General features: G+C 42.5%; 1 protein-coding gene across 3 annotated transcripts in view; it reads right to left on the bottom strand.

Moving 5' to 3' along the window:
• RAPGEF5 (Rap guanine nucleotide exchange factor 5) overlaps positions 1-26,788 on the bottom strand; it is a 427,979-nt gene that overhangs the window by 284,256 nt on the left and 116,935 nt on the right. For all 3 annotated transcript variants that reach the window (XM_033930889.1, XM_033930887.1, XM_033930890.1), the window contains exons 2-3: positions 9,679-9,785; positions 4,621-4,742 (exon numbers count right to left, since the gene is read on the bottom strand). In XM_033930889.1, coding sequence (XP_033786780.1) covers positions 4,621-4,742; positions 9,679-9,785 — 229 coding nt within the window. The remainder of the gene's footprint in view (positions 1-4,620; positions 4,743-9,678; positions 9,786-26,788) is intronic.

Genomic DNA, 26,788 nt, shown 5'->3' with positions numbered 1-26,788 from the left:
AGACTTGAAGCAATCCAGAGGAGGGCGATGAAAATGATAGGAGGCTTGCGCCATAAGACGTTATGAGGAGAGACTGGAAGCCCCGAATATGTATACTCTAGAGGAAAGGAGGGACAGGGGAGATATGATTCAGAAGTTCAAATATTTGAAGGGTATTAACGTAGAACAAAATCTTTTCCAGAGAAAGGAAAATGGTAAAACCAGAGGACATAATTTGAGGTTGAGGGGTGGTAGATTCAAAGGCAATGTTAGGAAATTCTACTTTACAGAGAGGGTGGTGGATGCCTGGAATGCGCTACCGAGAGAGGTGGTGGAGAGTAAAATTGTGACTGAGTTCAAAGAAGCGTGGGATGAACACAGAGGATCTAGAATCAGAAAATAATATTAAATATTGAACTAAGGCAAGTACTGGGCAGACTTGCACAGTCTGTGTCTGTATATGGCCGTTTGGGGGAGGATGGGCTAGAGACGGCTTCAATGGCTGGGAGAGTGTAGATGGGCTGGAGTAGGTTTTAATGGAGATTTTGGCAGTTGGAACCCAAGCACTGTACCGGGTAGAGCTTTGGATTCTTGGCCAGAAATAGCTAAGAAGAAAAAAAAATGTTAAATTGAATCAGGTTGGGCAGACTGGATGGACCATTCGGGTCTTTAGCTGCCCGTCATCTACTATATTACTATGTTACAATATCAAAATATGTTAACAAGCTGGACAGTATGTAGTATTGTAGAAACCTAAAAGAGAAGAACATTTAGCCTATTTAGAAGAAAATACAGTTTTAATCTCATTAGCAAGGAACATGGGCATGTAAGAGTAGCCTAGTGGTTAGAGCAGGAATGGTTGGCTCAAATGCTACTGCAGCTCCTTGTGATCTTAGGCAACACCCTGAGGTTGTGGGTTCAAACCCCACATTGCTACCTGTGACCTAAGAAAGTTACTTAATCCTCCACTGCCCCAGGTACATTAGACAGATTGTGAGCCCACCGGGGCAGATAGGGAAAATGCTTGAAGTACCTGTATGTAAACCGCTTTGAGTGTGGTTGTAAAACTACAAAAAGGAGGTATACAAGCCCAATCCCTTTCCCATTTAACCCTTCATGTCCAAAACTAGATTGTGAGCCCACCAGGGCGCGAGAGATATTTAGTGCACCCAAATGTAACTCATGTTGAGCTACTACTGTGAGCAAAATCCAAAAATAAACAAGCCATTGGAGCAGGGATCTCAAAGTCCCTCATCCAGTCGGGTTTTCAGGATTTCTCCAATGAATATGCATTGAAAGCAGTGCATGCACATAGATCTCATGCATCTTCATTGCGGAAATCCTGAAATCCCAACTGGATTGCGGCCCTCTAGGAGGGACTTTTAGATCCCTGCATTGGACCATCTCTCTCCTACTATTACCTCACTTACCAATCAGATGATATATCCATTGGTTATGCCAGTGCACCCAAAGAAACTGCATCTCCTGTCTACAACACTGAAACTCCAGGTTTATGTACCTTCAGTACTGCAGGAATGCTAAGCAGTAGTCCAGAAAAAAAAGGAGGATCGGTTTCTGTTTCCTATGACCTTTGGGTATGTTTGTTTTTACAGAGTAATTTTATAAAGCATGCTTTACAGGTGTAAAAGGCTCTTTAAAAAACTGCATAGCTGAGTGCATGGACAGACACTCCCAGGGATGTGTGGGCAGAGTTGCAATGTACCTACCGCGTATGTACAAGGGGCATTCAATAATTTATCTACCACAGTAGGTACGAAGAGTTTTCAAAATATTTTTGTTTTTCTTTTCAATATAGTTCCCTGATAGCTCCATACACATTATCCACTTTTCCTGCAAAGACTTTAACCCCTTTGAAAATAATTCTTCTGTTTTATCTTCAAACCAGGACATCACATCTTCATCACTTGGAAACCACTGTCTACAGAGAGATTTCTTCAAAGTTTGGAACAGGAAATAATCCGAGGGAGCCATTTCAGGACTGTTGGGTGGATGGTTCAGCTGCTGAAACTCATATTCTTGAGGAAACTCCCCAATGAAGTTTGAATGTGGGCTAGTGAGAATGGATGTCTAACACACACTGGTCAGCAGCATTGTGGCCCTACATGAGATATTTGACATGAGATATTTGACAGCTCTGCTTCAGCTCACTGGAATCCAAAGTGGCCCCAGCTTCAAATGACCATAGGCAGGGCTGACGTTTAGAAGGCTAACTTACAGAATTCTGTCAATTTTCTGCGGGCTTGCCAAGCTTAGGTGCCCTCATTTACACTAGATTTATAGCAGCCATAAATGGGGGTGTCTAAATGTACACTTAGGTCCCTTTTTGCAAAGCTGCCATGGTAAATGCACCAAAGCCAACAAGAATTGATTGGGCTTTGGTGCATTTACCACAGCAGTATCGCTACTGTGGCTCTGTAAAAGGCCCCCTAATACTGGGCACCCAAATGCATGCTGGTATTCCATATGAACAACTGGGTGCCCCCAAGTGTCCATAAAGAATAGGCTCCCACTCCGCATTACTAGGATGCCTAAATGGATGTGCCTTGTTGTACAATTGCCCCCTTACCGCTGGTGTCTTTATAAGAGCATTTAGCATAGGAAACGCTGACTTATTAGGTTTCAAGTTTATTTCTTATTTGATATACTGCCCATTGACACAGCCGTCTGAGATGTTCAGAAGGCTTCACAATCCGATTAAGTATTTTCCCTTCCTCCCCCAGCAGTTTCACAATCTGGAGTAATGAAGGGTCACAAGCAGCAGCACTGGGATCAAACCAGCAGTTCTAACCACTAGGCCACACACATTATTAAATAAGGCCATATATGATTTGTTACTGGTAAAAAAAACAAAGTAAGGATGATGCCTTTATTAGAATAACCAGTGTATAAAAAGGGTGAGCTTTCACTAGATCTGCCCGTTCATTCATTCCACTTCCTGTTTTTCTTATATCCGTTGTTAGCGGAACAGAGGCTCAATTACAAGAGCTAAGAAATCGTTTTTGAGACTTTTCAATTTCAACCCCTTTCTCTTCTCAGGCACTCTTGTCTTGTGTCTGCCTTTACTAAAAAAAAATTCTCTTATGTGTATCAGTGCAGTGCTGCATGCATCCGGCAATGCTCTGGAAAGAATTAGCAGCACAAGTCGTAAATTGGCTAATGCAGAGCACATGCACAAAACAAAATCCAGAAAGTCAGTTTGCAACTTTCAAACTTTGCATCTTTTCCTAGGGATTTGGTTTACTCAAACATTTGGAAAGGAAAAGACTCCAGCTGGAAGAAAAAAATATCTTGGTTTAAAAAGCACCAGATTCTTAAGTTTTGCAATTTGGGGCAAACGTCTGAGGATTTTTCATAAATATTTCTTGCACAATTCTTTGTGCTTCATTTCCTGAAATTACGGGAAATTAACCCTCTCTTTTACTAAACCGAGGTAGAGGTTTCTACCGCGGCCTGGAGTACTAAATGCTCCGACGCTGCTCCAATAATCATAGGAATTCTAAGAGCATCAGAATATTTAGCACCCCGAGTTGCAGTAGAAACTAGAGAACGACACAGTGACAAAATTGATCACCATTCCCGTCCCCACGGATAACCGCGGGAAACCATCCTGTATCATTCTTTAGTGTCTATCTCAACCTCAGTCCTTCTACACCAGAATTCTTCAATGCAAGGCTTGAAGTTCAGTGGCTGTGACCATTCATACTGTGAGAATCTTCCCTCTCTCCTTAAAGAATGACATGGAAATGGCATTCCGCGGTTATCTCCAGGGATGGGATCAGTGATCAATTTTGTTACAGTGTCATTCTCTAGTAGATACCTCTACCGTGGCTTAGTAAAAGGGGGGGTGGTAAATCCTTAGGGAAATTTAAAATTTCATTTAGACTCTATGTGCCTCATTACCAAGGGTTGGAAACTCACTCAATGCAGACTCCTGCTAGGAGTAAAACATAGTGCACTCTTCAAATTAACAATCCTGTGCCTGCAAACAACCTTGCTAATACTAGATGCTGTTTATAGAAAATCAAAATGAAATAACTTGTTTTCTTGATCCCTGCTCAAGAAGTTTAGCTTTATTTCCACATGTTGTGCAGATTATAGTATAATATAATATCCATTCAAGACACTGGCAGAGAAGACTCATTTCTAAGAGAGCAGAGCCTCACAGTCTAAGAAGTCATATTCTTTAGTGTACGGATTATTTATCAGCAATCAGTACAGTACAGTCACAGACAACTTCTTGGAAGCCATGAAAACATTCTTCCCCTCACAACAAAAGAGGGGAGGTCTTTATGACTTCTATATCTTGGACTCTATGGTTAAATGAAGCTCTTGATTTGGATCTTGTGTCCTGGCTTTGATACCACACTTTTTTCTGGTGTTTGTACTTATATGGGGTTTTATTCATCCTTTTTTCCATCCTCCACTACTACGGTATGAGGCAGGAAATGAATTAGTTTTTATTTTGGGTGAATGGGATAAGAAATATGGACAATGGATATCTATAAGAGATCCATCATCAAATTATTTTGTCTCCTCACTGCAGAAAGGATGCAGATGGAAGGAAATGTATAATTAGTTGAACAAAGCTTTGCTTCGGTCTTGTTGTCCCAGCAATCTCACCTGATGACAGAATCCCTAGCTGCAGTAGGATCTGCCAGACGCCAGTTGCCGTAGACCTGCAGTGGACAAACGGACAGTGTTGTAGGAGCCAGTCCACCATATCTGAGCCAATACAGCTTCTCCTGAAAACAGAATGGGCACATAGCATTACAATTAATACAGCACTTACATAGCACTTTTTAACCCAGATGGATCCCAACAGACTTTATGGCTACAGGCTTCCAATAATATAACTAGGATGTGTGGTTTGGACTACACTTCGCCCTCCGCATTGGCGGTTTCAGCACTCGCGGTTTCGCTTAGTCGTGATTTTTTGCATGCTGACTCCGCCCCCCAAATTGCATCATGAGTAAAGTTCCTTTTCTTTTACTGTACCGATAAAAAGGTTTAGCACTTACCAACATTCACTCTGAAAATCACTGCTTCCATGCTTTCTCCCACAAAATCACTGCTTCAAATCTTTCACTCTGAAAAATTGCTGCTTCCCAGTGTGCACAGAGAAAAATGCTGCTTCCCAGCATGCATGGAGAAAATCACTGAGGATCGCTGCTTGCCTGCTATAAGCCCTAAAAACTTTGGGAATCATTGCTTGCCTGCCATAAGCCCTAAAATATCTGGAAATCGCTGCTTACCTGCCATAAGTCCTAAAAACCGCAAATAACTGTTGAAAAGTTATTTGAGTTTCAATAGTAAAAACTTGAATAACATATAAAAAGTTATTTGCAATTTTTCCATATTCGCCTCTATGTTCCGCTCGCATCCACCGCGAATACAGAAGGAGAAGTGTACATGCTATTGTATTTCTGGTACCAAGCCACTTCCTATGCTAGTCCCAGTCTCAAAATGCTGCAACCTTCCACAGCAGTCTCACAAGGCTGCCATTTTGACTGAGCAACTGGCAAGTGGGTATCACTCCTGCCCCAGATAAGTCATTAGACCACAAGGGCTTTTTAAGATAGGCCCAAAGAGGGCCTATGAGTGATTGAGGGGGTGGGCAGGGGCGGTTATGGTTTGAATTCATTTCCGGTCAAAACTAAGCAGTGAATTTCAACCCCAACCAAAACTCCCAGTTTTGATCAGCCACTATAAAGTAGTATAAAAAGGGAGCCATTCCAAACCTGCAATCCATTCTGCACCTTCCTTTCTACGATTCACTGTTCACTATACAATTCATAGGCATTGGAATGGGGGAGGTTACAGAGGCCATGGCCTCCCCAAAAATTGGCCATCAGTTATGGATCTACTACCCCACCACCCAACCACTGTAATTTTAAAAATTTGGGCAGCCGCCATGCAGCGTCAACAAGCAGGTCTGCATTGGAACCCTTCATTCTGCAGTGTTCCGCCTACATGGGAACAGGAAGTCACTGCAGAATGAAGACTTCAAGGGCGGGCCTGCTCGTCGACGTTGCATGGCGGCTGCCTGAAGATTTAAAATTTCAGCGACCGGGAAAGGGAGGTGGGGGAGTCTGGAGCTAGAGAAAGAGTCGTACCACAGGATCTTGATAGGGCTAGGGTGGAGCTTTTGGGCCCCCATAGGAAAAAATGTGTTCCATTGCCTATGATACAATTAACAATAAAGAAAATGAAACTATAGATCAGAATGAATAAAAATATATGCTTTAATGGATACGGAATGGTTTACTGTGCTTGTGGTTGTCCTCTATCTGTGTGTATTTTCTGTGCGAGAGGAAAACTGCGAGGGATAGTTATGAGGAAAGGGAAAGGACAGTGAGAGGCAGCTGGAACACAATTTCCTAACTGCTGTTATTTCACTAACTTAGGGCTCCTTTTACAAAGTCATGGTAGCGATTCCCTTGTGGTAAATGCCCCGAAGCCCACTCAGTTCCTAAGGGCTTCGAGGCATTTGCCACAACCTCACCCTCCCATTTTTAAACTTGATGTGCCCTTTCATCAGTTTTTTTTCCCCCCTGCCTAGACAGACATATAGGGTTCCTTTTACTAAGGTGCGCTAGCGTTTTTAGCGCATGCCCTGCACGCTAACCCTGCGCTATGCGCCAAAAACTAACACCAGCTCAATGGAGGCATTAGCATCTAGCGCACGGTATTGCAGCGAACGCTAAAACACTAGCGCAGCTTAGTAAAAGGAGCCCATAGACATTAGATGAAAATGTTGGTATAGGGGATTATACTTTCCAGCTTCTGTTAGGTTGGAAAGAATTTAGAAATTAAAAAAAAAAAAAAAAAAAAAGATTTATGCTTACTTGCAACTTCTGTCATTTAGCAGAACAGGTTTAAAGCATGTCTTAAAAATAAGGGTCAGCAGATTATAGGAGCGATACCTTTTCTGCTGGAGCACTTTCAATCTATGACCATCATTTCAGAGCCTGAACATACTGGTAAACTATAGGCTGGATTACTAGGTGAATAAATTAAACTGGAGAGTTAAAATTCAAAAGTAAAAAGTTTTTAAGAGATGCAAAAAGGACATATTTTCAGAATTGTCCATTCTATACAAGCAGACAGATATATGTTATCCTTTAGCTCAGAATTTGGCTACATTTGTTTTTGGATGACAATTGAGAGAAGTAGATTTTGGAGTTCATTTTCAAAACAGATGGACGTCTTAAAAAACATCCTTCTGCTAAAACCATCCAAATATTGATTTTGGAAAGTCAGAATTTAGATGTTTCACTCCTGCAGGTCATCCAAATAGCAAAGTGTGTGTGTGGGGGGGGGGGGGGAAGAGTCTTTTTGGGCAGAACTAAGGAGGTCCCGAAAGTAGGATGCCTTTCTCAAATAAGAGTTGTGGATTCAGAGTCATGGGACTGGAGTCGGAAACAATTTTGGGTGGAGTCAGTCGAAGTTGGTAAAAATGTACCAATTCCAAATCCAGCTTCAAAATATGATAAATTTATCTTTTTATACTATTTATTTATTTAAAAATGTATATATCGTATATTAACTATGTGATTTACAAAATTATATACAAATCAATTTAAGCTCCATATATGGACAACTGCAGAACAGGTTTCAACAAAACTAATACAGGAAGGCAGGTTTTTTAACATTTTCTTGAAATTCATCATTATACTTAAATATTTTGTTCACGTTCTTTGTTCAAACTTTTAAAAAAATGTATTTTGTGGTCTATTGGTCCTAATTTTTGTATATAATGAAATATCCTATGTTTCTGTAATTAATCAAATTTCTCTTAGACTTATTATGCACAGTAAGGGTCTGAATTGGAGTCTAGGTTCGACAGTAGAAAACCAGAGGTGGAGTTGAATTTTTGGTGTACTGACTCCATAGCCCTGTCTAAACATATACACCCAAGGGCTAAACACACAGGGCCAGATTCTATAAACAGTGCTTAAATGCACCTACATCGTACGTGCCGCCTGGCATGGTTGTCAATCAACCACTAGGCACCGCTTATAGAATCCTGCCTAGCGGCACCTACACTTAAATCATAGTAGATGATGGCAAATAAAGACCCGAATGGTCCATCTAGTCTGCCCAACCTGATTCAATCTAAAAATTTGTTGGGGGTTTTTTTGGTTTTTTTTCCTTCCTCTTCTTAGCTTTTTCTGGATAAGAACCCAAAGCTCTGCCCGGTACTGTTCTTAGGTTCCAACTACTGAAGTCTCTGTCAAAGTTCACTCCAGTCCATCTACACCCTCCCAGCCATTGAAGCCCTCCCCAGCCCATCTTCCACCAAACGACCATATACAGACACAGACTGTGCAAGTCTGTCCAGTACTGGCCTTAGTTCTTCAATATTTACTATTATTTTCTGATTCTAGATCCTCTGTGTTCATCCCACGCTTTTTTGAACTCCGTCACCGTTTTCATCTCCACCACCTCTTTCGGGAGCGCATTCCAGGCATTCACCACCCTCTCCGTAAAAAAGAATTTCCTTACATTGCTCTTGAGTCTCCCACCCCTCAACCTCAACTTATGTCCTCTGGTTTTACCATTTTCCTTTCTCTGGAAAAGATTTTGTTCTACATTAATACCTTTAAAATCGGAATCATATCCCCCCTGTCCCTCCTTTCCTCTAAGGCTGCCGTGTCAAAGTCCCTCCTTGAGGTCCGCAATCCAGTTGGGTTTTCAGGATTTCCCCAATGAATATGCATGAGATCTATTTGCATGCACTGCTTTCATTGTATGATAATAGATCTCATGCATATTCATTGGGGAAATCCTGAAAATCCAACTGGATTAAGGGTCCTCAAGGACCGACTTTGACACCTGTGCTCTAAGGTATACATATTCAGGGCTTCCAGTCTCTCCTCATATGTCTTTTGTCGCAAACTTCCTATAATTTTTGTTGCCCTCCTCTTGGCCGCTTCAAGCTTTTTTGTGTCCTTCACCAGATATGGTCTCCAAAACTGAACACAATACTTCAAGTGGGGCCTCACCAACGACCTGTACATGGGGCATCAACACCTTCGTTCTTCTACTGGTTACGCCTTTCTTTATACAGCCCAACATCATTCTGGCAGCAACCACGGCCTTGTCGCACTATTTGTTCGCCTTTAGATCTTCAAACACTATCACCCCAAGGTCCCTCTCCCCATTCATGCAGATCAATCTCTCCCCTCCCAGCATATACGGCTCCTTCCGATTATTAATCCCCAAATGCATTACTCTGCATTTCTTTGCATTGAATTTTAGTTGCCAGATATTAGACCATCACTAGGCGTCCTAGGTAGGTGCTGGGCCTAATTTAACAGTGTCTAACTCGGACACCTAGCAATGCCTAAGTCAACCACACTATTCTCTGCCCCTAACCACACCTACTTTTCAGGTAGGCACCATTAGACACTGGACGGCGCCTCCACTTAAGCGTCACTAGACATCCTAAGAGTTCAGCACTAAACTCTTAGCTGGTCATTTCCTTTTTTTTTTTGATTGGCTGAAAACTAGCACGGTAAATTACCACAACAATTAAGACAATTTTAAAAAGTTGTGCGCAGATCCTAAAGGCATTGCTAGGCAGCCACAACTAGGGCACCTACCAGTACCTAGCACAGTCTTTGAAACTTACCCCGTATCGGAATACTTGGGAAAACATTCACATATTTGAGTTACCTGCAGAGTCCTGTCAGATACATTCGGTCCTTTATCAGATCAGATGCTTGTGCTCTAAAAACATTCCTCAAGGCTCTTCCAGCACAGGAGGCATTCTTCCCATCAACCTAGAAGCAAGAGATGAAATCACCATCAGCACATTAGATTTGCAACATTAGAAATCCCACTCGAGTATCGACAATGAGCCCCAAGATCTCTTTATCAAAAGCACATTGTAACTATACATTAATGCATGCAGTAGACGCGCTTCTAACACACAATATACTATGAAAGAGAATAAAACTTCTAAGCACAGTGTTTTTCAACCTTTTCAAGCCAAGTACTCACTAAGCCAGTGGTCTCAAACTCGTGGCCCGGGGCCCCCCAGGTACTATTTTGAGGTCATCGGTATGTTTATCATAATCACAAAAGTAAAATAAAACAATTTCTTGATCATATGTTTCTTTAGCTATAAACTACAATATTATTATTAAGACTTATCCAAAAGGAAAGATTTATAAACTATGAAGAGTTTTACCTCATGCAAAATTGTCATTTCTTTAATAAGCATTAATTATTTTTTTCTGAGGCCCTACAAGTACCTACAATTCCAAAATGTGGCCCTGCAAAGGGTTTGAGTTTGAGACCACCGCTCTAAGCCTAACAAATACCAACCGAGTACCACGCCCAAGCTCCATCCCAAGCAGGGCCGGATTAAAGGGTAGGCCGGGTAGGCACGTGCCTTGGGCCCAAAAACATCAGGGGGACCCACCAGCGTTAGGGGAAGGCAAAGAGGGCAGCTGTCCGGGCATCTCTTCCCCTCACCTTCATGGCAACCAGAGGGGCACTCATCCACAAAGCTTCCCCTCTGACACAATCTTGCAGAAACTGAAAGTTGCGTCAGAGCAAAAGCTTCGGGGAGCTGCATGCATGCATGCATATTATTTTAAATGTGCTTTTCTCGAGTGATTGGAAATGTAGACGGCCAGATAGTTCCTGTTCGGTTTGCTGGACTGTGGTCCGGGACTTTGCTTTCCACAGCGGTGATGGCCGGGGAAGGGGGAGTTGGTTGGGGTTCGGTCCAGCAGCCGCTCACTTTCTGTTGCTAGCAATTATAACGGTCTCCGCAGCACCAGGTGGAGAGACCGAGCCGACGCTGGGAGGAGAGAGATAGAGTGGGCCAGAGATATTTGAAATCTAGTTCCGACCTCTTCTCCATGCTCCCCACCACTACCCCACTACTAATGACAATGGCTTCCCCTTCTCAGGGCAGGTCTAAAAGAAAACTTCATTTTTAGAAAGCTTCCGCAAAGGTGAGGGGAAAGGAGGAAGATGGCCCAATAACAGGAAGAGGTGCTTTAGGTTTAGGACAGACGCTGAATGGAAGGGGGGTAGGTGAGAGAGGGGCATAGACGCTGAATGGAAGTGTGTGTGGGAGGGGCTGAGAGAGGGGCACAGACGCTGAATTGAAGTGGGGGGAAGACACTGAATGGAAGGGGGATGAGAGAGGGGAACAGATGCTGGAAGGAAGTGAGAATGAGAAAGAAAAAAGGCACATGCTGGATTGGGTGAAGAGGATAGTTAGATATTGGAAGGGGGTGAGGGAAAGAGGTAGCAAGCTATAGGTAGACACAATGAAAGAGGGAAACTGAGGACTGAATAGTAAGAAAGAATTTAGACAGAGGCAGAAAATAAATTGAGAAGGAAGACCAGGGAAGAAAAGGAGATAGGGAGAGGAGAGAGAGAGAGAGATGCCAGAGCATGGGGGGAGTGGGAGGAGACAGATACCAGACCTGGGAGGAGGAAAGGAGAAAGAAGCCAGATACTAGATCTGAGGGGAAGAAAGGAGGAGATAGAGATGTTAAAATCTGCTGGAAGGGAAGAACACAGATGCCACACCATTGTGGAGCGGAGAGAAATAGATGGAGGGGGGGAGGGGGTTGAGATGGAAAGGAGAAGCAATCAGTTTCTGGAAGAGGCATAGAAAGAGAGCAGATGCCATATGGAAAAAGCAGAGAGAGGGCAGACAGTGGATGGAAGGAAGAGAATGATGAGAAGATGAGGAAAGCAGAAACCAGACAACAAAGGTAGAAAAAAAATTATATTTGTTTTATTTATTTTTTTGCTTTAGGATAAAGTATTGTAGCTGTGCTGATCGTTTATTAATAGAAAATGTTAATAAGGTGATCCTTTTTATTGGACTAATCGTAATACTTTTTTTTTTTTTTTTACTAATTCAGAGACCAAAACTCCCTTCCTTAGGTCAGGACAGCAGTATAGTTTACTGACCTGAAGAAAGAGATTTTAACCTCTGAAAGTTGATTGAGAAATGTATTAGTCCAATAAAATGGCGGGCACTAAATTTTCTTCCCGCCATGCCTCCTACCCAAATGTAAAATATAATTTGGTAGGCTTCCCAGAGCCCCGCCAGCTGAAGATCTCTTCCTCTATGAAGGGGGGGGATTTGTTCAGAGATGTTGGGAGGCTGCATAGAAGAAAAACTGTACTCTGGCACTGGTTTGGTAATATTTGTTTTTTGATTTTAAAATAAAAGAAAAAGAGAAATCAAGTGGAAATAAAGAAGTAAAAAAGAAGAGTAAATAAATGGGTGCAGGGCTGGGGGGGCAGGGGGCCCAGTGAACATGTGTGCCTAGGGTCTCTCGATGAATTAATCCTGCCCTGGCCCCAAGACCTGCCCAAACTCCACTCCTGACTCCACCCCCATAATATTAGTACTAATTGTAATGCAATTTCTTCCATCCATTTTTCATATACACACAATATAATCTTATTAACACATAATGGTAACCACAAAATTATAAAAACACAAAGCACACTGTATGCAGAGAAAATGTTAATTATCATTTATATACGGGGACTCAAAGAGGTCAAGGCAGATGACTTTAAAATACGCAATGTCACTTCAGTAACAACTATAGAAAAATAGACAAATATAGTGCAAAATATAAGCAGCAGATATAAATTCTGAAAACTGACACATTTTGATTACTAAATTGAAAATAAAATCATTTTTCCTACCTTCTTTGTCTGGTGAGTTCATGATTCTCTTGTTGCACTTCCTTCTGACCGTGCATCCAATATATACAGTATATTTATTTCTGCCTCCTGCATACTTCCTCTCCTCCAGACCTCATTCCATTCCCCAACCAACATCTCTCTGTCCTTCCACGAGTCTAAATTTTCTTCTTCTCTCACCCCCCAGATCATTTTCACCACTGCCCACCAGCTCCATGCCCATTTCTCCTTCTCCTTCTATCACCCCTCCTCAACACCATGCCACAACTGTCCCTTCATCACTATGCCCAACATTCCTCCCCCTTGTATCCCCTTCAATCTATCCCTCTGTTCCCTCTCCACCACCATATCCAACATTTTTGCCTCTCATCCTTCTATTCCCCATGCATCTCTACCTCACTCCTCTCTATGCCCAATTTTCCTCTTCCTTTCCCCATGTGCACCATCTCTTTCCCTCTCACTCACACACCAGGCCCAATAATTGTCCCTTTTTATTCCCTCCCTCCCCCCTTCCCCCCAAGTTAGCGCCCCCTTCCTCCCTCCCTTGTGTAAAATGGTCGTATATACTGTTTTCCCTATTAATGCTCCCTCCCTTCCTTCTTGTCCAGAGTTCGTGCCCCTCTCCCTCACTGCCTTCCAGCCTTTGTCCCACCCCTTCCTCCCTCCCCCAAAGCCGACCCATGCCGAAGCCTGCCTGCACCCAAGCCGACCCGCTGCCGATTCCTCCTCCCCCCGGTCCGCCGCCGCTGCCACTTGCCAGCTCCATTTAATTATCTGCTGCTGCCACCCACCCACCCCATTTAATTATCCTCTGCCACAACTCTGGGAAGGGAAGGGCCAGACACATGCAGCAACTGCATGCTGCCAGCCCACAAGCCTTTCCCCACCTCCAACGTCAATTCTGACGTCGGAGAGAAGGTCCGGGCCAGCCAAGCAGTGATTGGCTGGCCTGGAACCTTCTCTCCGACATCATAATTGATGTCGGAGGAAAGGCTTATGGGCTGGTGGCATGCAAGGGAGGGAGGAAGGGTGCTCCTAATATAAGCTCTACCTCAAAAATAAGCTCGTTAGATAGACCCCCCTGAAGCCCCTCCCAAATGTCTCCGACACTTCCCAACTCCATCCCTGACTATATTTATTTATTTATTTAGATTTTTATCCCGTCCTCCCATTAGCTCAGAACGATCTACAAGCAAATATTCACAGTGGAGTACATTTGGACAATACAAAGACTATACAGTAGTTTAAATACAAGGACTATACAGTAATTTAAGTACAGGTTAAGAGTGGACTATACAGTAATTTAAGTACAGGTTAAGAGTGGACTATACAGCAATTTAAGTAGGCGTTTAGAATGGAGAAGAGAGGGTAGAGGGGAGGGGGTTTAAGGGGGGTGAGGCGTAGACTGCTTTCCGGAAGGTCATCAATGAGATTTGTAGCCTGATTTGCAGGCGGCAGCACTTTCCTCCCCTCACATCATCTTTCCATCCCTCCTTCCTATTCCCCATGCAGCAGAACTCCATCGACCCTCCCACCCATCCCCCTGCATAGAACCCCGCTGACCCTCCCACCCATCCCCCTGCGCAGCATCTTTCCACCCCTCCCTCCCATCCCCCTGCCAACTCTCCCACCACGAGACCGACATACCTTCGCTTCAAACAGCAGTGGCGCTGGTGGAAAAGGAGTGGGAGGAGAGAGAAAGGGGGGTTGAAGCTGGTGGAAATGGTTTGGGTTGGGGGACCAGGGTAGATTTTGTATAGAAGTGGGAAGACTGATTTTTCATCCAAAGGTACAGGGGGTTGGAGGATGTCAGGGGTGTGTGAGAATGTCTGGGAGATTGGTGAGTGGGAGGGAGGGAGAGAGGAATTAGGGCTCAGCGAGAGAGGGGGCTCTCTTTGGATGGGGCAGGGAGGATTGGAGGGAGGGAAAAAGGAAGGAATTGGGAATTTCCCTGCCAGTTCATATTGGGGGAATCTCCGATCAGCTGAGCCGGCAGGACTCCATGAAGCCCCAGTTTTGGGGAATCCTGCCAACTCAGCTGATCGGGGATTCCCCTGCTGCAATCAGCTGATGGCAAGCTGTAGACTATTTAGATTTTTAATTTTGACAAGTCTGACATGGTAGGACAATTGGTAGGAAGATCCTACCAATTGTTTCTATATTAATTGTGGAGATCTCCACCTTTCCATAATGCTTCTCCAGCCTGCCCTCCCTATAAGTTGTTTCTCCAGCTCTCCCCCTTGCTATTTCTCTAGCCCCCTTTCCTTCCAATGCTGATTCTTCAGACCTCCCTCCTCCGACCTCTCTCACTAGCAACTGACTCCCCCACCGACATCCTCCTCAGCCGCTGTAATTCAATTTTCAGGAAGCCAGCAGCAGCAATGAGGTGAGCCTGTTGCCACAGGCCTGCCTCGGATGCCACCTCTCTGCAGTGGCTTCCTGTTCTCGCGTAGGTAGGACCTGCAGAGAACAGCTTCAGGGGCAGGCTGGTAGCAGCAGCCTCACCTTGTTACTGCTGCTGGCTGCCCGAAGATTGGATTACAGTGGCTGGGGAAAATGTAGGTGGGGGAGTTAGGAGAGCCAGCTAAACTTAGACAGATTCCCCCATTTTAAAAATCCATCCGTACATGTCTAGGTTTTCCCGGACATATGGTAACCCTCAGTAAAATAGGCTTACCTGCAGAATACAAACAATGAGAAAACCATGATTTAAATCAAGTCTTTCTGACTAGTGATTTAAATCATGAATTGATGATGAGTGTGACTGTTGGACAGACTGGATGACCCATTCAGGTCTTTATCTTCCGTCATTACTATGTTACAGCAACAGGTTAGACCAGATCTAGCTGCAGCAGAGAACATATTAGACAAGAAAAATGTCTTAGAATATGTCCTTATTTATGCATGCATTTGCCTTTCTACATAATAATTGCTTAATTGTTGTGCAACTTTTACTAATTACTGGTCCAAGGAAAGAGATTGCAGAGATCAAACCCTGTTCTTGCTTAGGGAGTCATCAGACATACAATATTTCAGAAACTGTCAGATAATGGAATAAGCAGTGAGAAACTCTTGGCTAAGGAAATCTCCAGTATTTTCACTAAGAGGCAACTTTGTTAGGCCCCGAGCATTAATAAATCTAAAGAAGAATTTTGATGTATAACCTAGCAGGCAGAGAGCAGAGACGCAGAAAGAAGTTTTTCGTTTTAGTTACAATGCTGAAATATTGGATTTAATCAAAGGGAAAAATGTGGGTTTTAAATAAATGCTCAAAAAAATACATGTAAGTAAAACAAAAAAAATTGGTGAATGATAGCTTTTTGATCATTACTGAACAAAAATATGGAACAAAAAAAACATGCCCAAATAAATAATCCTGGTGGTAGACTATGGGCTCCTTTTACTAAGCTGCGTTAGGGCTTTAATGCGCGGAATAGCACTCACTGCAATGCTGCGTGGGCTAGACACTAATGCCAGCATTGAGCTGGTGTTAGTTCTAGCCACGTAGCGCAGGGTTAGCGTGCGCTGATCTGCTGTGTGCGCTAAAAATGCTAGCGCACCTTAGTTAAAGGAGCCCTAAAACACACCTTTGTGCCAGGGTGATACGAACATGGATTTGAAATTATCTTCAACAGTCTGTTAGGAAAAATGTAAAATAATAGTCATCCACTACACCCCAAAGGAACGCTAAACATTTTAATGTGTGAAGAACTTAACAAATTGCAGGCTTTACCACCTGCAAAATTTCCCGTCTTGGTTATCACAGGGATGCATCATGCATGAAACATAGAGGCCTCTCCTTATCCGACATGCATGCCCTTGAACAGATCATCTCAGGGTTGAAATGATTGTTCACAGACTGTGCATAAATGTGTCACCACCAGCTATTAATCCTTTATCACAGCCAGATCTTGTATGCTCATAATAATCCACCAATTCCTTGATTGGTTTGGGCAGACATCATCAGACACCTAATTCATGCTGTATATTTTTACGAGGTTGCCTACAACTTTCCAAAACTTGAGCCTCTAGGCCTCACCCTTTTTAACATTTACTCAGCCAGTTATTGAAAACATGTATGAGCCATAAAGTGAACTATAAAATAATATTTCTAAGCATTTTTGATTTTGAAAGGCAAGTAGTACAGTGTATAACAGGGGTCTCAAAGTCCCTCCTTGAGGGCCGCAATCCAGTCGAGTTTTCAGAATTTCCCCAATGAATATGCATGAGATCTATGTGCATGCACTGCTTTCAATGCATATTCATTGGGGAAATCCTGAAAACCCGACTGGATTGTGGCCCTCAAGGAGGGACTTTGAGATCCCTGGTGTATAATGACTATTAAGGTAGACGAGCAGTAACACAAAAATGGAGATTACAGACAAGAGGTGAAAATATTGGGAGGTGGGACAGGTCATGACATTTGCTACATGCATCATCTGCCTTTATTTCTAGTTTTAGGCGCTGTAGCGTCATGTGGCTAGCCAAAGCTGGGAGAGTTGCAGAGAGAAGGTTGCATCATAGCATAAGAACAATCCATCAAGTCCATCAATCTGTCTTCAAAAGCTAAGGTCATAAGTATGTAGCAGAAACCCAAACAGCAGATTTATTCCTTGCTGTTCATTCCCATGGATAAGCAGTGCTTTTCCCATGACTACATGGCTCTATACACAATAAACAGGTAACATTTGATGTCAGTTTAAGATCTGCCTCTTTGCGGATGATACCAAAATCTGTAATAAGAGTAGACATCCTTGATGGTGTAAATAGCATTAGAAAGAACCTAGCGAAGCTTGAAGAATATTTAATGCTAAGAAATGTAAGGTCAAGCATTTTTTAGGCTGCAAAAACCCAAGGGAACAGTACAGTTTAGGGGTGAAGAACTTTTGTGGATGAAAGAGAAGCGGAACTTGGGAGTGATAGTATGTGAAGATCTTAAGGTGGCCAAACAGGTCGAAAAGGTGACGGCGAAAGCTAGAAGGATGCTGGGGGGCATAGGGAGTGGTAGAAAAAAGGAGGTATTGATGCACTTATATAAGACTCTGGTGAGACCTCATTTAGAATACTGTGTACAATTCTGGAGACCGCACCTTCAGGTAAAGGATGGAGTGGGTCCAGAGGGAGGTTACTAAAATGGTGCGAGGTCTTCGCCATAATGCATATGGGGACAGATTTTAAAATCTCAATATGTATTACTCTGGAGGAAAGACAGGAGACGGGAGATATGACAGAGATGCATAAAATGCCTACAAGGCATAAATGCGCATGAGGCGAGTCTTTCATTTGAAAAGAAGCTCCAGAATGAGAGGGCATAGGATGAAGTTAAGAGGTGATAGGCTCAGGAGTAATTTAAGGAAATACTTTTTTAAAGAAAGGGTGGTAGATGCATGGAATAGGCCCGGCACAGGAAGCAGATTTTCGGGCACCGGCACCAACACACAGGACATGCTGGTGCCGGTGCCGATGCGGAGGCTACACTGGAAGTAAGAAGAGGGTTCGTGTGGGTTGGGGGATCTCAGGTCGCGGCAGGAGGGGTGCCGGATCGCGGGGGGGAGGGTGCCGGTTCGCGGGGGGGGGGGTCTTCGGGGGAAGCAATGCCGGTTCTCGTGGGGGGGGGGAGCAGCGCTGCTGGCCTCGGGGGGGGGAAGGTGGGGGGGGGGGGAACATATCAAAGCAAGTTTCCCTTACTTCCTATGGGGAAGCTTGCTTTGATATATGAGCATTTTGGATTACGAGCATGCTCCTGGAACGGATTATGCTCGTAATCCAAGGTACCACTGTACTGTATATATTGTAAACCGCTTGGATTCTCATTGGTTATATATGCGGTATATAAAGTTTTTAATAAACATAAACATATCTCCATGCAGCCATCTTTTTTCTAACCTGAAGAATCCTGTCTATGGAAATCATTTCACCCCCTTTGTCATTTTGGTTGCTCTTCTCTGTTCCTTTTCCAGTTCCACTATATCTTTTTTGAAACAAGGTGGTCCATTGTTGTGGAACTTGTTTCCTATGGAAATCAGGTGCGAGTTTGTTATTCTTTCAAAAGATGCAGAAAATTTTTCCGATTATGAATAGGCAGTTGTGGATTTGGAAATTAGTCAGCTCACAACATGGGTTTCAAGTTAGGTGGGAGGATTTTGGTTTTTTGAAAGGAGTCTATGTAGGAGTTTTGTGGTCTGTATGTGTTATAATAACTGTTCCAAGTTTATTTATGTTGGTTTATGATCCACTTAACATCATGACTAGAAGAATTGTTTGCTATGATAAAGAAATGATCAGATAGGTCACTGTTGATGAACTCCACTCCTTGTTGAGATGTATCTTGTTAACAATTTGCTGATTATTTTAGTGATAAAGTTAACCGCATTGTCAAACTGTTTGACATAGTAGATCTTCCTCTGACATTAGATGTTTAGATTTGTACTTTGGAAAGTTGGAATGAATTTGTATTGGTGGAAATAGTCAGTTTTATTAATTTAATTACAAATGATTTAGATGCATGCGCACCATCTAGGTCAAAAGACAAGAGGATATTACTATTTTATTGGCTATATTGATGAATTAATGTTTATCTTATGACATTTATCCTGAGCAATTTAAATCTGCAGTAGTTGAGCCTCTGTTATAAAATGAGAAGTTGGATAGAAAATATCCAGAGTATTACTGTCCTGTATCCTCTATTTTGTTTATGACCAAGATATTATTACATCAATTGCAGGATTTTTTAGATGATTAATATTTTAGACAGTTTTCAATTTGGGTTTTGGCCTAAATATTCAACAGAGACATTATGACTTTCTGTCTGTGACTGGTTTTGATTTTAGATATCTGATGGTTACTTTAGGATACATTACAGTACCATTTGATGATACTATTCATTGTAATTTGCTATTAGATCATTTAAGATCAATAGCAATTTCAGGAAAAGTTTAAGACTAGTTTTCTTCTTTTTAGGCACACCATCGGCCTCTTTTACAAAGCCGCGCAGCAACAGCCACGAAGCCCTTTAAATCTCTATGGGTTTCGTGACCGTTAGCGCAGTGCAGCCGCTAGCGCGGTTTTGTAAAAGAGGCCACATGTCTTTTGTGTGCAACAGGGTCAGGAATGCTCTACTTCCATACAACTCAGCCCTCTCTTCTGTCCTATCCTTTTTGCCATTTATTAGCAGGCCTTGGTATACAGTACTCCTCCGATATTCACGGGGGTTCCGTTCCAGGAACCCCCACGAATGCTGAAAAACTGCAAATACGGTTTTTAGCAGGGGAAATAGAAGAGGGCAGCCAAAGCGCCAGCGAGTGAAGGAAATCTCTCGCGGTATGTTCCGACCGCCTCTTCCTGCACTAAAGTTGGGCCTCACCAATCAGGAGCTGGTTTGACACGCAGCTCCTGATTGGTGAGGTCCGACTTTAGTTCAGGAAGAGGCAGTCGGAGCATACTGCAAGTGATTTCCTTCACTCGCCGGCGCCTCTTCCTGCACCAAAGTTGGGCCTCACCAATCAGGAGCTGGTTTGACACGCAGCTCCTGATTGGTGAGGTCCGACTTTAGTGCAAGAAGACGCAGTCGGAGCATACTGCGAGTGATTTCCTTCACTCGCCGACGCTCCGGCTGCTCTCTCCTGCCCGGTCATTCGCGGTCAGAAAATCAGCAAATGACCGGGACCGCAAACAGGAACTGCGAATGACCGGGGGAATACTGTAGTCTCTATGCTGATCTCCAATTTTCTTTATGATTCAAGGGTATTTCTCAGATGTAACTGGTTTTCTGAAATTGTGTTTATCTGCTATTAAAGGCTCCTTTTACTAAGGTGCGTTAGCGTTTTTAGCGCACGCAGGAAATTACCATGCGCTACGCTTCTAGAACTAACGTCAGCTCAATGTTGATGTTAAGGTCTAGCATGCTATTCCGCGCATTAAAGCCCTAGCGCGGCTTAGGAAGAGGAGCCCTAAATCTTGAATAAAAGCCAATAAACTGAAATGTATCTAAAACACAAATTACCTTTTTCTCAGGACAAATTGAACCATATACAGTACATTGGAAGTTTTGACAGACAATGTTAGGAAGTATGCTATCTCAAGGTAGTTTTGGACCCCTCTAACTTTTCATTAATACTTTTGAACTGTAGTGAAGAATACGTATTTTCCTTATATTGAAGGTATTTAGGAGATTGAAAGAGCTATTATTTTTGAAGACTATGCTTCAAACTATGGTTACACCATATTTTTGGAATTCACTATAGTTGGGTTTTCCAGCCTATTTAACTACGTAGATCTTTACAAAGAGCAAAGAATTCAGCAGCTCGACTGCTAACTGGGTCATCCAGATTTGATCATATTACACCTGTAAATTTGATCATATGCAAATTAAGGTATTGGACACTCATTTATAAGGCTTTAAACAATGAGTCATTAGCCATTATTTTATGCATTCACTATGCTTAGTGTTACGCTTAGTGAATAAATTATTAAACAAAATAAAAACCTAAATAAAATGGTTTTAGGAATTTAGAAAAAAATATTTTACTCTCTAATGGAGCAGAGAAGAGATGTGACAATAGTAGCAATTTTTTTAAATATCTTTATTCATTTTAAAGCCAAAAATAAGTGCAACATATTTTACACTTAACTTCTATCAAATTATATTTATGACAAATACATTTATCATCCCCCCCTTTATACATATTAAAGAATGACACAGTGACAAAATTCATCACTGTTCCTGTCCCCATGGATAACCACGGGAAATAATCCCATATCATTTTCTTGTGTCTATTTCAACCTCAATCAATCCTTCTACACCAGCATTCTTCAAAGCAAAGCTTGCGGGTCAGTGGTTGTGGCCATTCATACTCTGATTCTTCCCTCTTTCCTTAAAGAATGACATGAAGATGGTTTCCCGCGGTTATCTGCGGGGACAGGAACGGTGATGAATTTTGTCACCGTGTCATTCTCTAATACATATCCAACAACTGCACTCTAATTAAAAGTATCTCCCCACCCACCCTGGACATGTATGATCAAAGGGCAAAATCAAAATCACTCCTTACAGAATTCTGTCAATGACTCCCAAACATCCATAAATTTCTTATAATGTCCCTGTTGTATGGCCATCATACGCTCCATTTTAAAAATGTGGCATAGAGATTTCCACCAGAAAAAATAATTTAACCGATCCCAGATTTTTCAATTCCTTAAAATAATTTGTATGGCAACCCGGGTGTCAGGTCAAAACCGTGGAAGACAAAGGCACGCGCGGACAACTGAGCGCAGTGCGGAGGTGCGCGCTGAAGAAAATAACTGTTTTTAGGGGCTCCGACGGGGGTGTGTGGCAGGGGAACCCCTCCACTTTACTTTATACAGATCGTGCCACTTTGTGGGGGCGTTGTGGGGCGTTGTAACCCCCCACATTTTACTGAAAACTTCACTTTTTCCCTAAAACAGGGAAAAAGTTAAGTTTACAGTATAATGAGGGGGGGTTACAACCCCCCAAACCACCCACAATGCCGCTGCAATCTGTATTAAGTAAAGTGGGGGGGCTTCCCAACAAAACCCCCCATCGGAGCCCCTAAAAACTGTCATTTTCTTCAGCACGCACCTCCGTCTTGCGCTCAGTTGTCGGCGCGCGTCTTTGTCTTCTGCGGTTTTGTCTATGAACCGGCAACCCGTCATAATACAGGGAAGTTTATTATTATGGGAAGATATTTGGCTTTTGGCCCTCATTAACATGCCAAACAGCACGATATCGTATGTCAATGCCACTGGATTTTCCAATAATTTATTCACTTGATCCCAAATGGATCTCCAAAATTTAAGTATCAATTGACAATAGAACAGTACATGATCCAGTGTCCCTACCTTGAGATGACAGTGCCAGCATCTATTAGACTTAGAACTATCCAATTTCTGTAAACGAACAGGGGTCCAAAAGGCTCTATGTAATAAGAAAAACCATGCTTGTCTCATAGATGCAGACGTCGAATATCTCATCCTCCAAGTCTAAATTCGTGGCCATTGAAATGCAGAAATCTGCTGCTTTATCTCAATGCTCCAAATGTCATGAAGACCAGTAAATACCACTGCAATAGTGTGTATGGTTACATTGTCAAATATGCATTAGAGATGAGAGAAAATAGAAATAAAACTGCATGCAAATTACAAATATGAACTAAAAGATAAGCCCTAAGACAAGACATACTTAAAAGGATATTTCTGTTACCCAAAAGGTGAGCTTCTCAACTGGAGATACTCAGTTGCATGAACTGGCACAAGGGGGCAATTTTATAACTAAGTGCAGTTAGTAAGCGCAATGTTATCCCTGGACAGCTACCAACAAATTTTCAAAATGAAAGTATGCACATACTTCCATGTTGACAATTACCCAAAGGGTTTCATACACTTCTATTTGCATCTGCTTTTGGTTAGAGCAGTGTCTCTTAAACTTTCTCGAGTCAGGGCACACTAAAGGTAGTGGCCACAGTTTGAGGCACCCAGAAGTGTCATGTCGACGTCCGCATATGTTCAGAGGCCCTCCATATGGGCTCTGAGATGCCAGTAGAAGGTGCAAGCAGGGAAGAGGGCTGGAGAGAAGGAGAGGCATTGGCGCCAGCTGATTGCCTACAGCAGTGTTTCTGAACTACTTCGAGCTAAGTACCCCCAAAGTACCATTCCCCCCCCCCCCCATCTGTTAGAACACTAGATGGACTCAGGAGTTTCAGGAAGGCTGTGAAAACCTTCCTCTTCACAAACCCAGCACCTTAAGGATATGCACCCAGAAATGCCATTCAGATTCAACGCACCTATGCCACCTACTCTCACCAGAGCTGCTTCGTGGTTATGTTTTTTGTCACGTCTATATTGTAAATTATGTAATCTTAGTCCCGTCTCAATTATATTGTGGATGTACTTTGTAACCCGTTCTGGACTCCTTTGGAAGGACGGGCTAAATAATTGAGCAAATAAATAAATAAGTCTAACAAATATCAACTGAGTACCCCCAGCCACAGACCTCCCTAGGCCCACCCAAGCTCTGCCCCAGATCCCATCCCCTTTACTAATTGTAATGCAATTTACACACAGCAGATATAAATTCTCAAAACTGACACATTTCAATCACTATATTGAAAATAAAATAATTTTACCTACTGGCGATCCTCTGCAGGCTGCTGTAATTAGCTTTAAAGGTGAGACCGGGAGGACAGGGGGGTAGCCGGAGGACGCTAGAGAGAAGGGGGAAACATGCAGGCCTTTGGCGAATCGGGCAGCGCTGGCACTGTACCGCGTAGGGAAGTCAGCTGGCAGGTGCCTCTCTTCCTCCTCAGTGTGCCGCGGCACACTTGGAATCTCAGGAGGCACACAGTTTGAGATACACTGGGTTAGAGAATGACACAGGGGCAAAGTTTGTCCCTTTTCCCACCCCTTCCACATGAACTCTATCCCTACTCCCACAAGCCTCGAGCACATGATTTTATATTTAAATCTTTTTATTAAAGTATAAAAAAGGGACACTATTCTGCACAACTGTTTATAAATCACATAAATAGAGCCTTCCATCTCCACCAAAGATTCAGTTGCCTATATTTTTACATCATCTGTAGAAGAAAATCTAAACTGTATAGTGGATAAACAGGAAAATAAGGTCCTGATTCTACATAGGATGCCTAAGGAACACACGGAAGTCATATACAGAATCACATCTGTCCTAATGGACAGATGTCTAACCCCGTCGATTCTCTAACCAACATCCATATCACAGGCACTGTTTAGAGAATCGCGCTGCCACTGAGCTGATCGCGGCAAGGGAATCTCCCTGCCATGATCAGCGGAGCGGCTGCAGCAGGGAACCCCACCGCAAGTCGGCCAGCAGGAGGGATGCCCATTCTTCCGCCGCCATCCCCAAACCTTCCACACTGTCTGCAGCAGAAGGGATGCCCACTCCCTCTTGCCACAAACCCCCGAAACAATCCCTGGCAGGAGAGATGTCCACTCTCTCCTGCCAGCACCACCCCAACATCTCCGGTAGGAGGCGAGTTTACCAAGGGTGTTCCTCACTTACACCAAAAGAGAGAACCTTTTATACAGTGAGCACACAGCTGATCAATATATCTCAGTTCTACAAAACCGAAAGGACCCTTCTCATCAGTATTTATATTTAATTACTAATGGACTACCCTCAGAGGACTAACTTGGTGCAATCTGAGCTTTAGTATGTCAAAATTGTCATTAGTCCATTCACAGTAGTAGTATTCAAATTATTTTCTTATCAGTTATTTTTTAAAACTTTTCTCTTAATATCTATAAATTATGAATAATAATAATAATAACTTTATTTTTGTATACCGCAATACCACAAACAGTTCAGAGCGGTTTACAATGCAAGAGACTGTACATATACAGCGTGGATACAATGTCAGAAAATGTATAATGCAGAGCAGGCACTAAAGAAATGTATCAAAGAGGTAAGATTTGAGAGATTTCCTGAAGGATGAGTAGGATGGAGCAGAAATGATATCACATTTCACCAAACAGCTGTTTCAAGGTACATCCTCTATAACAAATAATCTCTAGTTACAATTCTACTGATACCTACTTAAACATTTAATAACAAGGTAGCAGGTCAAACAGCTTCTCACAATCATACCTTACTTTATAGCATGCCAGCCATCTCAACGAAAATCTTTCCTAAGATGGCCACAGCAGTTTTCTTATGGTATTTAAATCTATCAGCTGATCACGAGACAGCCAATTGCAAGGCTCTATTTTTACACCCAATGACAGCCACTCAATGTCAAAGTTCAGCCCGAATGGTGTTGCTCTCTATAATTCAATAATCATTCAAAGTTAGCACCCTCCCACCTTACTGATATCTGGTCAATTATTCTCTGTTGAATATCTTCAGTAGTTTCATATCACTCCAATGCTGAACAAGTGGAGCTTGTATAGTAATAAGTAGAGATCTTAGATTTATGCTCTGTGAGTCGCACATGTATCGCCCAACTACTTCTATCCATATACACTAGACGACAAGGGCATCCAATAATGTACACCACTTGCATACCAGTGCATGAGGTATTGGTTCTACAGTTAACACATCTCCCAGTTTGAAAATCAGTCCGTTCAGGTCCAATCAAAAAGAATTTATACCATTGACACTGAGCATATTCAGCACGTCTCCAAGTTGTTTCTCTCCTCGATCTATCTTGAATCAGCCTTTCTTTAAGTAATTCTCCAATATTCTTACTTCTCTGAAAAGCCATAATCAGGGGCTCAGATAAAAATCTGAATTGGCTGAATCACATGCCAGTGTTTAAAAATAGATTAAACATGGCCGTCTTAGGAAAGATTTTAGCCAAGATGGCTGGTGTAGGAAGCTTCTGACCTGCTAACTTCTTATTAAATGTTTAAGCAGGTATCAGTAGAATCCTAACTGGAAGTAGAATCCTAACTGGAGATTATTTGTTACAGGAAACGTACCTTGATACAGCCGTTTGGCAAAACGTGATTGATATCATGTCAGTATCCTCATTGTTCCAAAGTGATTGAAGAAGTTGAAGGTGAGTATTCATAGTTTATAGATATTAAGAGAAAATAAAAAAAAAATAACTGATAAAAAAAATAATTTGAATACTACTACTACTGTGAATGGACTGACGATTGTGGACCAAGTTAGTCCTCTGAGAGTAGCCACTGAGGTCCATTATTAATTAAATATAAATACTGAGGAGAGGGGTCCTTTTTGTTTTGTATAACTGAGATTTGTTTGGGATCCTCATTAACAACCTTTCTTGTGAACAGCGCCTATGGAAAATTTTTAATATGGTACACACTGGCCTCTCCAACACTGAAAAAAAATACCCTTCAAAAAGAAATAAAGTAGGCAGTACCACATGCACAGTAAGTAATGTGGAAGTATTATTAGCAAACAGCACTGGAATAATGGTGCCTTCATTTCTAAATGTTCATTAACACAGAACATTAAAACTGTCAAGTTCTCACAGCATATATATAAGATTTCCTGAAAATGAAATGAAGGCAATTACACAGGCACTATTTTTAGTCAGAACAAGAAGTGAATTGGGGGTTATGGAGAGGAACA

Source organism: Geotrypetes seraphini, chromosome 2, assembly GCF_902459505.1.
Source record: "Geotrypetes seraphini chromosome 2, aGeoSer1.1, whole genome shotgun sequence".
Taxonomy (NCBI): domain Eukaryota; kingdom Metazoa; phylum Chordata; class Amphibia; order Gymnophiona; family Dermophiidae; genus Geotrypetes; species Geotrypetes seraphini.
Note: the sequence above shows the minus strand (reverse complement) of the source record. Positions and strands in the feature narration are given on the sequence as shown.